The 14086-nt window shown below is 36.4% G+C and overlaps 1 protein-coding gene across 7 annotated transcripts in view; it reads left to right on the top strand.

The window, feature by feature from the left end:
- The window catches only part of ATAD2B (ATPase family AAA domain containing 2B), a 78355-nt gene that overhangs the window by 20346 nt on the left and 43923 nt on the right, over positions 1-14086 (top strand). For 6 of the 7 annotated variants that reach the window (XM_030489362.1, XM_030489356.1, XM_030489355.1 and 3 more), the window contains 11 exons: positions 1264-1366; positions 1895-2003; positions 3304-3420; positions 4331-4406; positions 5292-5390; positions 6542-6653; positions 7539-7654; positions 8432-8606; positions 9384-9472; positions 10448-10607; positions 11538-11628. In XM_030489362.1, coding sequence (XP_030345222.1) covers positions 1289-1366; positions 1895-2003; positions 3304-3420; positions 4331-4406; positions 5292-5390; positions 6542-6653; positions 7539-7654; positions 8432-8606; positions 9384-9472; positions 10448-10607; positions 11538-11628 — 1222 coding nt within the window. In that variant the 5' untranslated portion in view covers positions 1264-1288. The remainder of the gene's footprint in view (positions 1-1263; positions 1367-1894; positions 2004-3303; positions 3421-4330; positions 4407-5291; positions 5391-6541; positions 6654-7538; positions 7655-8431; positions 8607-9383; positions 9473-10447; positions 10608-11537; positions 11629-14086) is intronic. The other variant, XM_030489360.1, reaches the window with a different exon arrangement.

Genomic DNA, 14086 nt, shown 5'->3' with positions numbered 1-14086 from the left:
AAGATCATGGTACTGAAGTCTATATATGAACTTGTACCGTTCACACTGATAACAGCGTGTCCCGTAATCGTTGGAGATTTTTAAGAACAGGTTAGACAAATGTCTGTCAGGAATGATTTAGGTATTGTGTAGTTTGTTCTTGCCTGGCAGAGCAGGTGGACTTTTCCAGGTCCCTCCAACCCTATTTTCTTTGATAGCAAACTGCCACATCATTTTACTTGAAGTGGTTATGTCACATGACAGATATTTTGGAAGAATTGTTTAAAATTGAGAGGGGCATCCATAATGAAATCTTGACTTTACTGACTTCTGTAACCAGAACTTCACAGACTTCTTTCTAGGCAGGCTTCGCCCTTTAGATTTACTTTTAAACAGCTTGAAAGAAAGGAAGTGAAAGTTTCTGCCTTTTTACAATTATTATACAATTATAGTAGAATTCCCGTGGAAATCTGCAATAATATCTGTGGAAAGCAGTAACTTGGTATTCAAGACAGGTGGCCAAATAATTGACTTGGCCTGGGTAATACTCTGTAGTTTTCTTCCTTAGCAATGGAGCATCTTGGCCAAGGTTATTAGTTATACACCTCCATTGTTTTGACAGCTGTTTACAAATACTTCAGATAATGAAAATTTAGACTAATTAAATAGTAGAAGAGAAATGGTAGTGAGGTCAAATGCTGAATGATGAAATTCTAGGTGTTACAGATTTAACATTTAAAAAAACCCCAAACCTTTATGTATTAGTGAATTTCTGAGGCCAGGGTAAGAAACTATAAAGCTTATAGGGTGAAGGCATCAGTTGCTTTCCCAATATCATAATTATGTAGGTAAAAAGCTTTTCTTTCGTATTCTAGAAACATAATCTTATTTGACACCTACTCTAACATCTAAGCAGTTACAAATTTATATGCTACAATTTACACTGAGCAAAAAATTTTTTTTAAATGTTTAAGAAGCTACAGTCTGATTTGAACCTTGAATTTTAACAGCACCAGCATTTCTTATTTTGCATTTGCCTTAGCTTATATTCTGTAGGTTTATATTTCAGTTTTCTTTATTATGGTTGGTTTTGTTGTTAATTGATAAATTCAAGTAGCTAACCTAAAATTTTCAGATTTTAATTCATTTGTATATTTAGTTGACTTGTAGACCTTGGAATAGCCAAGGTCTGTATGTTAAGTTGATGGATGTTATATAAAAAGTTGTGCATGTCTACTATTTTAAGACTAAATTTTTTTGTGTTAACTGTTGCATGTATTTTAGTACTGCTGAAGCTGTCCTACAGGAAATGGATAATATTAACATCAGGAGAAATAGGCGGTCTGGGGAAGTAGAACGGCTACGGATGTGGACAGATACAGAATTTGTAAGTGCAGAGTGTCTCAGATCTTGGATAAAAGTAATATCAAAGGGAAGTGCATTTGTTTTTGCAGTCTCTGTTGTAGCTCCATTAAAAGGTTTCAAATTCTCTTCAGTGGATAACATTAAAAAACTTGATAAATTCAGAACGGTATTAGTAATATATACTAAATAATGTTTTCTTTTATTGCTGAATTGACTGCCATGCTGTCATGATGTACTGTGGTGGTTCTCCTTTGGTTTGAAGCACACTCTGGTAGTCTGAAAACAGGACCAGGGACTGTCATGTGCTTTGTTCCCTAAACCGGCTTGATGCTGATGTTAATTATGTATTAGATGGACTTAGGTACTACCTGAGAGACTTATTTTACCACTTATGAAATGAGACTGCTTTTGTAGTCTACCTGTGGAGGGCTTTGTTGGAAAAACACTTAGGGGATAGAGATTGTGTGGAGTATTACTTACTGAACTGCAGGCTAACATTATGAGTGACATGGGACAGTACCGATGGGAGTGTATGTGAATTTTATTCCAGGAAAACATGGATATGTATTCTCGAGTGAAAAGAAGGAGGAAATCACTGAGGAGAAATAGCTATGGGATTCAGAACCACCATGAAGTGTCCACAGAAGGGGAAGAAGAAGGTATGGGTTGTAAAGAATTGTAAGGGTTTGTCTGAAATACTTAAAACCTAAAGCTCTTCTCAATGCAAGATAGCACTATATTGCACTACAGAAAGTAATTTGGTTTTGGATATGGATTTGGAGTTATTAAATAGAACAATTAATAAGACTATTGCAAATAAGTACACACTGAAGTGTACTTATTTGCAGTAAGTACAAGAAGTTTTGGAGATCTCTACATATTTTTCTTTGAACAAAAGCAAGTTTATCTGAAAGTATCAGAACAAAGCCTGTTTTCTACATTTTTATATACTATGTTTCCTTACTCCTCTTTTTCGTAACAGTAAGTAATTGGAACTTTCCATGTAATACCTGTAAGAATCCTCTGGTGGAAGCCAGGATGTGATGCATGTGGTCTTACAACTGTGCTTATTCTAACTGGCTTGCTATTTCTCGTATGCTAGGTGACCATTGCCAGAAGGAATGTGTAATAGTTCTGCGTCCTTCGTTTGGGGAATGTATTAAGTAAAGTCTCTGTTTTCTATCCATCTACTGAATTTTAGAAGGCTTGTAGACATCCAACTGCATTTGAAATTCTACTTTCCTTTAAAAGTTTGGATTAAACTGGCTAGTGGATTCAAAAACTATTGAGAAAGAAGGGATTATGGCTAACTTTGATGGCATGGTCAACAGCCTGCTTGGCTTCCTTAAGAAATCAGACTCAAACTTCAGGGATCCATACAGGGTTCAGCATAGTGTATCTTGATTTTGAACTGAAACTGCTGGAAGAGGTATGGTCTGTTGCAGTTAATAAGAATAAAGTCTTAATTCTGAGATCCATGGATAGAAAGGGTGATCCTGTTAATAGATGGACCTAGGTGGTACCTTTATACAGTGTATTGCTTGCTTTGTGTAAAAATGGTATTGTGCATAGTAAAGTTGTACTTATTTTCATGCTGTGTCAAATGCTAGATTTTCTGAGGCTCCTATGGGAAAAGAGACAAAAGACATTATTCTTAATTTGAAGGATAATTACTGAAGAAAAGGTAGTAGAAGTGATATTCAAAGTACTTCACAACTAAAACTAATTTGATTGCATTTATTTTTCTTTCTGTTGTTTTTCCAGAACTTTCTGTGGGAAACTAGAAGGAAGTTTGACAATTTGCTGTAGATTTATCTTCAAATTTTCAGTGATTTGCCAAGTTGTGTTAATTAATATGAGGGGAATAATTCTCAGTGACCATTGCAATATTAATTTTTAGGATGAAGATTGCTCTGGCATCAAGTAGAAGTGTTCTGAAAATATTTTTCACCCCAACAGAGTCTCAGGAAGAAGATGGAGATATAGAAGTAGAAGAAGCTGAGGGAGAAGAAAATGATCGGCCATATAATCTCAGACAGAGAAAAACTGTTGAAAGATATCAGGCCCCTCCAATAGGTGAGGAACCAGACAGTGCTTATGGAGTCCTGCTCTACTGACCTCTGAGAATACCATGAGTGTGGGAAGGGAAAAGTTGGATGACTACTCTTCATCTCTGACTGAGTTTCCATGCAACCCAGGGCTAACTAAAAGTTACAAGTATGTTGTTAAGGGCATTGTCCAAATGCCTCTTCAACACTGAGAGGCTTGGGGCATCGACCACCTCTCCAGGAAGCCTTCTCCGGTGTTTGACAGCCCTCTCAGCAAAGAAACATTTCCTAATGTCAAGTCTGAATTTGCCCTGATACAGTTTTGAACCATTCCCACATGTCCTGTCACTGGATCCCAGGGAGGAGAGATTGGCAACTCCCTCTCCACTTCCTCTCCTTAGGAAGCTGTTGTCCCTCAGCCTCCTTTCTCCAAACTAGACTAGACAAACCCCATGTCCTTAGCCGTTCCTCACAGGACATACCATTAGGGATCCATACAGGATTCAGCGTAGTGTCTCTTGATTTTGAACATTTTAATACTTCTGTTTAAAATAATGTATGCTGTGCGTATTTGGTTTACATAAGTGTTGTATGCAGTGTCCTGTATCTTAAGGCAGCTTGGAAATTGAGTATGTGATAGAGAAATGCTGTGCTTCATTTGTTAAGAGAAATTTCAAGGCATTCATTATTACCAGCTGTGAAGAGGTTTCTGTATGTGGTTTCATGTCCTGCAAATAAACTGAAAATGCTAGTGCCCTGAATGAATTACATTCTGTGAAACAAAGCATAAGAGTTTTGATTTCCCTCCTCCTCCCCTCCAATAACATGATTGGTAAAGCAATAATTTAGCACTTTTGTGCTGCATTTAGATTAGTTCCTTATTCAGAGTATTACTCTTTTGTAATTGATGTTACAAACATGCAACTTCTCTTACTCAGTGCCAGCTCATCAAAAAAAGAGGGAAAATACACTGTTTGATATTCACAGATCTCCTGCAAGAAGAAGCCATATCAGGTAAGTATCAGTCTTTTGGTATGTTGTTTGCTTTTCCTCAGTACGTTTCTGTTAGCTTTTGATTTTCAAAACGTTCTTGAGTGATTGTACCGTTCATTTACACGTGTGAGTGGGTGTTGAATTGTATCTTGGGTTCAGATCCTGATCATCACACAAAAATGAATTTCATAGTGCTTCATAATACCAGTAGAAGCTTTGTGATAAACAGAATGGAAACAGGTGTGCTGCAAGTACAGAAAAGATTTGCTAACTATTTTCAAACTGATATCAAGCTGAACACCTTTTTGTACAAAAGGTGGAATGTACATTCTCTAATGTTTCTGAAATACTCGGTTTTCTGAAATATTGTCATAAGAAAATAAGAAATGGTTTATGCAGACTTTGAATAATTATGCTTAGATTCAGAGCAGAAGTTAAACTACAGTACAAGTATTTTGTAAAACTGTTCTGCTGCTCAGAATTAATGACCTCATAAAAAGAGACTGTATGCTTTAGGAAATATGGAATTTTTTCAAAGAATACTTAAAGGGAAGCACCAGACTGAGTAAGGACATCCTGATGTGGTTGGGAGCTTTCCTAAGCAGAGTTGCTGCCTGATGAACTTGAGCAGCTTATTGACTGAATACTCAGTCACGCTTGCTGAGGTAACATGGACTGGACCACGTATCTTATGGGGATCTATCATTTTCGTAATGGTCATATTGAAATCAGATGTTACTCCCCATTGAGATTATTTCGATACTTAATAAAACTTAAATTTGCGTGCATCTTAAACCTGAACTGTACTGTACTTGCTGTTTCAATTTTGTTTTTTGTAAAAGAATTAAAATGTGCCATTCTACTGCAAAAAGGACTGAGTTTATGTTTATTTTGCCACTTCAATAGGAGAAAGAAGCATGCCATTCACAGCAGTGATACAACCTCTTCAGATGAAGAACGTTTTGAAAGAAGAAAATCTAAAAGCATGGCCAGAGCAAGAAATAGGTATCAAAACATCCTTGGTCTTTAGGAGGGTTTGATTTTTATTGTTTATCAGAAAACAAGTAGAACTATTCTATAATGTTTATCAGTTTTGCAGACTTTTTTTGATTCTGCATGTAATCACCTGCAGACACAGTTTAGGAGGATTCCTGGTTATATATTAACGTAGATTTGAAATCTTATGAGTAGATAATTAACAATAGTGATAAAAAGATGGAAAGATGAGAATATCTGTTTGATTCAATTGAGTTATAAGACAAACAACTTCTGTCAGTTAAAATAGATTTTTATTCTTGGTGGTTGGTCCGATTTAGTTTAGTTCTACTCCCAGTACTAGCTCTTATTCTCTCTTCCTGTTGTGTAGCAATACACATTCATACTCAAAGCATATTGTTTTGACCTTATATTTATTGACCAGTTATCTAAAAGTAGAGGATCTGTAATGTATATCAGTAAATATACTTAGTGCCACAGATAAAAGAGTTGGAGAACAGAACAGGGAAAAAAAGCATTTTCTCATCTTTTTTCCATCTTTTCTATCTGCCACACTGATCCCTTTTTCATCCTGAGCAATTCCAGCAGTGTACAACTAGTGTAGATCCAAATATAACCTGTATCTTCTTGGTACCTTTCTTCCTCCCTTTATCTGTGTATTTGGCCTGATGCAATATCTGTGTAGGAGCTTAAAGCTTCTTCATATACACTAAGAAGCTGGTACAGGTGGTGTGAGTTACGGTTGGTCTGCCAGAAATATTTCTTTTCTTTGGACTCTAATGAGCTATATTTTTATAAATCTGTTTTCTGTTAATCCTTTTCTTACCATGCTGAACGTATGCAGTTCCTCACTGTCAGTGGAGAGTGTCCTGTTCTTTCGGTCAGCATTGTTTCTTCTGTGTTTAATCAAAATAGTCTGTCCAGCCTAGTTCTTCAGATTGAAATACCTGTATGGAAGCGTAATACTAACTTTTTATTTAAGGAACTTCCAGATATACAAGAATAATTGCCACAATAAAAAGGTTAGTTTTGGTTACCTTATCAATCCAGGAAGGTTATATCTTTAGGGAATAGAAGGCATTTAATCTCTTAGTTCTTCCCATTGCAGCAAAATGATCAAAACAGAACAATATTTATTTGGTGTATTTTTTGTTGAACAGGTGCCTGCCTTTAAACTTTAGAGCAGAAGACTTAGCTAGTGGAATCCTGCGAGAACGTGTGAAAGTTGGGGCAAGTTTGGCTGATGTTGACCCTATGATTGTTGATAAATCGGTAGGTTTCATTAGAACTTTTTATTATCCTTCCCGCAATTATGCATAACCATAATTCACCACAGCCTCTCATTAGAGTTGAACTAAATTCATAATAAGCTTACTGATCTAGGACTTTTTCTAAAGCTGTTATCAGTCTTAGTCTGTGTCTCTGTAGGTGTCCATGTATCCCTGGCACAGTTACATTGCAAACCAAATAAACCTCATGTGAGCAACCAAGAGTTGACTTTCTCAACTTCTTTTACACTTTCAGCATTCATGGAACTCCTCTTGATCAATGCAATGTTGTTTGTAATTTATTTTCAAAGTTCTGGTGTCCTAAACATATGAAGGACATGGAACTGTTGGAGCAAGTCCAGAGGAGGGCCATGAGGGTGGTAAGAGGGCTGGAGCACCTCCTGTATGAAGACAGGCTGAGAAAGTTGGGGCTGTTCAGCCTGGAGAAGAGAAGGCTGCATGGAGACCTCATAGCAGCCTTCCAGTATCTGAAGGGGGCCTACAAGGATGCTGGGGAGGGACTCTTCTAATGAAGAGGGACTGTAGTGGTAGGACAAGGGGTAATGGCTTCAAACTTAAACAGGGGAAGTTCAGGTTAGATATAAGAAAGAAGTTCTTTACAGTGAGGGTGGTGAGGCACTGGAACAGGTTGCCCAAAGAAGTGGTAAATGCTCCATCGCTGGCAGTGTTCAAGGCCAGGTTGGACAGAGCCCTGGGTGATGTGGTCTAGTGTGAAGCATCCCTGCCCATGGCAGGGGGGTTTGAACTAGATCGTCGTAAGGTCCTTTCCAACCCAAACTGTTCTATGATTCTATAATTCTGTAAGTAAAGGTACTTTTGTGGAAAGGTGTTTCAGTACATGCTTTGTATGCTTTGTTTTTTCCCTAAGGTGCGTTTTGATAGTATAGGGGGATTGAGCCATCATATCCTTGCACTTAAGGAAATGGTAGTGTTTCCTCTTCTCTATCCAGAAATATTTGAAAAATTCAAAATTCAACCACCAAGGTAGGTATATTTACTTTTATTGTTTTATTTCATTTTATTAAGTTCTGAAGAATGCTTGTCTTGAAAACCCATAGGAGATTGATTCTTTCCCTGAAGTGTTTTCAATTCAAATAGACTTACATGTTTGCTACCCCACTTGTCTATCAGAATGTAATAAGTGGGATGAAGAGTTACAAAATTCTAGTTTATTTTTCTTGTGTTAGGAAGTTAAACTTTGTGATTTGGTCAAAGAAAGAATTCCAGAGTGTTCTATTTAGTAGTACCTTGCCTTTCTTCCATTATGTTATCAAATATTTTACTAAATCAAGCTAATTGCTGATGTTTCTTTTATAGAAGTAATCTCAATAATGTTATATTGTGGTTTTAACATTTATCAGGAGTTTTGGTGTGTGATTTAGATGGGTACACATAATCTAAGTAAATTAAAAATTTCAGGATATTTTTGTCATGTGAAGGACTTGAGTGTCTCCAAAGAAGTAACAGACACTGGTTCAAGTATTACCTAAGATTTAATTTTTGAGGAAGTATTTAGCTTGTGTAAAAAAATCCTTTTGAAGCTTAATATGCTTTTGATTAATGTTCTCTACAAAGCAAAGATTTACTGATTTGAAGCATAAAACAAACAGATTTTATGAATTATGTTGAATGCACTAAATAGTAATACTAGAACTTCAGTCTTTCCTCTCCAGGCTCCCTGTCTTCATTATAAAATTTGACTTGGAGTTTTTCAGGAGACATAAAATGAGTTTGTGACTGTGTTGATCCATTTATCTTCAGGGGCTGTTTATTCTATGGTCCTCCTGGAACAGGTAAAACCTTGGTAGCTAGAGCTCTAGCTAATGAATGCAGTCAAGGAGACAAAAAGGTGGCTTTCTTTATGAGGAAAGGAGCGGACTGTCTCAGTAAGTGGGTTGGTGAATCTGAACGTCAGCTTCGACTCCTTTTTGATCAGGTTAGAGGAAAATACATATTTTTCATCATTTGTACGTTGTTTTGTTTGTTTGTTTGTTTTTGTTTGTTTTAGGCAGCCAAAGTTACTTGCAGTTGAAACTAAATAACTAAATCTTCGTAAATTGGACAGGATTTGTCCAAATTATGTATTTAGATCTAAAAATAAAGGAATGCTGACAGCAGTTTTTCTTGCTCTGAAATCTGAGGAAGAAGTCTCTTGATTTGTCCATTAATGAAGCAGACAAAGTAGTTTGGGTAAAAATTGGGGAAAAAAAAGTGAGATCGGTGAGTTTGAGTTTGACTGGCATGTTCAAGATAAATGCTACACAGAGGAGGATGCAGGATTGCATCAGTTGTGTGTATTTTAGTGTCCTTATTTGGCTTGGAAGGTGATGAACAGAAGAGAGAGCCACATAAAGCAGTGAAACGCAGTTTTCAGACACAGGTCTCAAAACAAACAGGTTATGAGCAGATAAGATACTGTTCTCTGTGACTGAGTATAAGATGCCTCCGTTTGTCTCTAATCTCTCCAACACACAGTAAAACTGATAACACTGGTGCCATCTTGCTTATTCAAAGGAGAATGCAGTCTTTTTTGCTTTGAAACAGTGCTGTAGTTGAAAATTCGGTTTTATTTTCAGACTGGATACTTTTTAACAAAGGTGTCTCTATGTGTGTTAGTTTAGCATGTTAATGCTTTATAATAAAATGTTTTTTCAGTGTTGATGGGTCAGTTATGAATTAATGGTGAATTTTGGTTTTTTCTGTTGCATGCCAGGCATACTTGATGAGACCCTCTATAATCTTTTTTGATGAAATAGATGGCTTGGCTCCAGTCCGTTCTAGCAGACAAGATCAGATTCACAGGTAATATTTCTTGTATACTACCATTATCCTGGTAGATCCTACATTATCTTGGTAAACTCTCAAGTGTAATTTTACTCAGTTCCCAAGAAAGGTTTTTACTTTTGCTTAAGCCCACTTACACTAGAAAGGACAGATTGTTGATTTTTTTCTAGCATCAAAAGTCATCTTTTCAGTTCTTCAGGCAGACTGTAATTTGCTGGGAATGGAATTGTAGTGGAGATTACTCTTCAGCCACATTATTAACTTTATGATTTCCACAGCCTTTCTTCTGGTTGCTGGTTTTGTAGTGTAAACAGATTGTCTGTTACCAGCCCAACAGAAAAACCAGTTGAAAAAAATGTTAATTCTAAAATGATGAATTGTAACGCTCTGTAAATGAACTGGACAGCCCTATCATTTTCTGGGTGTGCAAGTTTATCTTGAGTTGCTATTGTGTCATTTTTTTAAAATGTTTTTACATCAGTTTTCTGCAGGCTGAAATTTTTCCTGTCTGCCTTCCATCTCAGTGTTACTGTGCTTTTCAGGGCAATGCACTTGTATCTTTAATTCTATACATGGTGGCATTTGTGTGTATGTCTCCCTCCATTCAAATGAGGGGGTCAGGAAGGGAATTTTGAAGCCAGCAGGCAAGGAGGTTATGGGAACCTTTTGTCTTGATGCACTTTTCTTCTTGATGCACTTTTCTTCTACTATAGTTGCTCTAAACAGGGCGATGCATACTCTGTTCAGTAAATGGCTTCCTGAGCCCACATTTCCCAAAACATTTAAAGGATGTAATCCCTACTGGAGTCATAATGCTAAGTATAATACAGATGATATTAAAAGTTTCCTTCTTGTTTTGAGACTTGAAACAGTTGTGCAACTGGGTTTTTTTAACTTCTCTTTTTTACTTTGAAACTATGAATTTTGCAGTTAAAAAAGTAAAAATTCTGGCAGTGTTCCCTACATATTCTTTTTTTGAAAACTGTCTTTTAGCTCTATAGTGTCTACTCTTCTTGCCCTAATGGATGGACTGGATAATAGAGGTGAAATAGTTGTAATTGGTGCTACAAACAGACTGGATTCTATAGATCCTGCACTCAGGAGACCTGGTCGCTTTGACAGGGAATTTCTTTTCAACTTGCCTGATCAAAAGGTAAAACTTTACAGAGGAAATATATACTAGAAATGTTTATTAATAATAAACATTTGAATGCCTGACAACCAAGCTTATGAAATAATAAAATGCATTCTTGTAAGAATGTTTAATTTTAGGAAGCCATTTTTAGTAAAAACACATTGTATACATAAAGTTGTACTGAACTTCAAATCTTCAGAATATAGTTAAAACTAAACAGAGACATAAATCATTTGCATTAACCTGAATTGCTGACCTAAAACCTGTGGTTTTGTATGGATTTGTATAATGACCCCTAACTGTTGGGGTTTTGGAAGTTACGATAAGAGAAAATAGCTTTATTGACATGTAGACTACTAAGCACATAACAGTTGTACACACAAAGCCAGACAACAGGAACATTTCCTTTTTCTAGACTTCTGTAATCTCAGCCGTAATATTTCATGAATTTATACTTTAAATTTACTTTGCATATTGATAGGTGTATTTGGATTCTGTAGAATTTTAAAATGAAACCGTTTTGAAATTCATGTTTGTGTACTGTGCTACTCTGCAATAAATTAATTGGTGAGACATTTGTCAGTAGAATCTGTTAATCATAGGTGCAGCAATTAAAAATTAAATTAGAAAATTATGATTCCTCATAGAACACGAGGTTTGATCAGTTCATGTATAATGATGTTGATTAAACAGCAATTAAAATGTGCAACTGGTATACTGAAAAAATTACTGTACATATATGAAATTAAAAAAGAAAGGAAAACCTTTGCTTTTGAGAGACTTTTGAGTGCTAAGTTGTATTTTATGCATCTCAGCGACATGCCAAAATCAGGTAAAATAATTTTACATTCACATGAATAAATAATATTTTTGTCTAAAAATATTATGACATGGAATTGTCTTAGCTAATTTTGATTTTTTTATCACCCCCCCCCCCCCCCAAATTAGGCACGGAAGCACATTTTACAAATTCATACCAGGGATTGGAACCCCAAATTGTCAGATCCTTTCTTAGGAGAACTGGCTGAAAAATGTGTTGGTGAGTGTTACGATGTTAGTATTTTTACTATAGATGCTTTCTCTTTTGTGTAAAACCTTGAAGGTATGTTAAATATATCAGAATATTTTATTATTTCTGCCTTTCTAAACTTCTATACTTTCAACAACACACTTTTTTTTGTAATAACAGAATATGCTTGTGTCTTACTAAAACAAACTGAGTAGCCAGTAGTCATTTGAAAATACAGTTATGTTTCCTGTCTGTAACATCACTGTCCTCATATAGGAGACATACCCTCAAAGAGGAGCAAAATGAAATGGGAATTGGAATCTTTAGGTAGGCTTCCATTAAATTAATGTATTACAGAAGAGACAGGGAGACTTGGTTTTGTTCTGTCCGTTTATGGAAGCGAAAACAAAATCAGTAGTTGTGTAGGGTTGTTTTGGTTTTGTTTTTACTGACTCGCATGCTCTCCTCTGACATAAATCCAACAAACTAACCAGCCTTTCTAAGGATGAATTTTTTTCCAGATTGCTAGCACAGAACAACCTCAAAGTGTACATATAGGTGGGGGGAGGGTGGGAAGCACCACACCATGAGTACATTAAATAAAACTTTGGAGTGCCCAAAGACCTGCTATGCTGAATGGAGGATGGTTGTTCAAGATAAACCTGCTGCTTAAAAGTTCATCAGAAATAAACCCATATATTTTTATAGTGAATTTAACAGAGGAAATGACCCTAAAACACACATCACAATCTCTTCTCAACAATTTGTCATGCAAAGATCCATTCTCTGTCAGTCATCTGCTTGGACAAGCACTCAAGTTCTTAGAAACAGGATGGTCTCAAATACCTGTGCATTGGAATCCATCATCAGAGAAATAAGAACTTTAAATAGAACATCAGCCCATTCAGTCATCTACAGTACATCCGAATTATCCTCTTCATCTACAGGGACATCTATCATCGAAGCAGCATCCCTCCGCTTTTGATGCACAAAGACCTCAACAACTTCTGGTGAGGAGAAAAAATAACTATCCAGCAAATGCCAGTTTAAGCTTTGCCGGGTATAAGACAGCATGTGCCAAACCCATTTTGTGTAAATTCTGCTTGATTTGTGCAAAGACTTGGTGCTGCTTAGTGGGAGAGAGGGGAATAGATGGGATAAAACCCAGTTGTCTTTGAAAATTCACCATATTTCTGCATTGAGAACACAAGTTTGTATTTTAAAATTTCAGACCATTGGGCAAGCCCTTTGTAGGTTTGACTGGGAGCCATTCTTTGTGCTCAATAAAGCCTGTCAGTTCTGTGGAAAAGTAAGCTAACAAAAAGAAATACCCTTTCCTGTTTTCTTTGTTTTTCCTACTGTCCAACTACTGTGCACTTGATTGTCTCCATTCTGTATCTTGGAATTTAAATGTTTTCATACATCCAAGATTAAAACCTTCTGACTATTACAAGGACTTTTTAAAACAGCTGAAGTAAGACTGGTTTAGCTTTTTCATCATGAGATTGCCTCGTCATTTCTATAATTGAAATCTGCAGCAACTAATTATTTAAACAGACTTTTCCAGATTCTTTGTGGCCATTGCAAATCAGACTCGTTGGCACACTTGTCATATGATACAGCATATACTGGTCTGCTATTTCCTCTTGTGTGCAGGTTTTCTTTAAAAACCGACAAACATTCCTCCCTCCAAAAAAAACCCAACACTTTGTCTTCCCCAAGTAAAAGCTGCCTAGACTCAGCAGGCTTTTTGCACAGCATGGTTTATACCTCTCTCCGGTTCAGCAAACTTGGCAACACTTAACTACAAGCGTATGGATCCTGATGAAGAAAGCTGCTGAAATATTACCAAAGTAAATGACTTTGGGGAAGCAGGTGTATGTGCGACTCGGAACTTTTTAACATCCAGGGGTGTAATTGTAAAGAAATTAGAAGGGAAAATCCCCAGGACTTGCAAAAAATAGGTTATTTCCTGAGGGTTGATTTTTGTCCCAGGTGTTATGGATCACATACCTTTTTGGAAATTTCTATGTATGTAAGGATTAAAGAACCCACTTCACTGAATGGCTGCATGACTACAATGTGTGTGAGAAAAAGCGAAGCAGCTTGGGGAGAGTACAGAATTGCTCAGAAGACCTCACACTGATGTCTTATTAGTACCTTCGGTAAACACAAGTAATTATTATGTTTTTTCTCCTTACTGGAGATGGGCCCCAGATACCCTGAACTTTTAAAATCCTTCCTTCTCTCTTGTGCTTACTTCATTGTTCCAAATGATAACTTCCGGTAGGTAGGTAGACTGCTACCTATTAACTTAGTCTTACAGGAAACAAAACAAACTAGCAACCAAAAAAATGCATCTGTCATCTTGCAGCTAAATCTTTTTCTGGTGTAGTAAAGGTCATTTAAATAATGCTAAGTAGAATTGTAAAGAATCAAACCCTCACACTCAAGATGTTAAAAGATGTGTTAAAAATACTCTATTCTG

Source organism: Strigops habroptila, chromosome 6 (assembly GCF_004027225.2).
Source record: "Strigops habroptila isolate Jane chromosome 6, bStrHab1.2.pri, whole genome shotgun sequence".
NCBI lineage: Eukaryota > Metazoa > Chordata > Aves > Psittaciformes > Psittacidae > Strigops > Strigops habroptila.
This window is presented reverse-complemented; position numbering and strand designations above follow the sequence as displayed.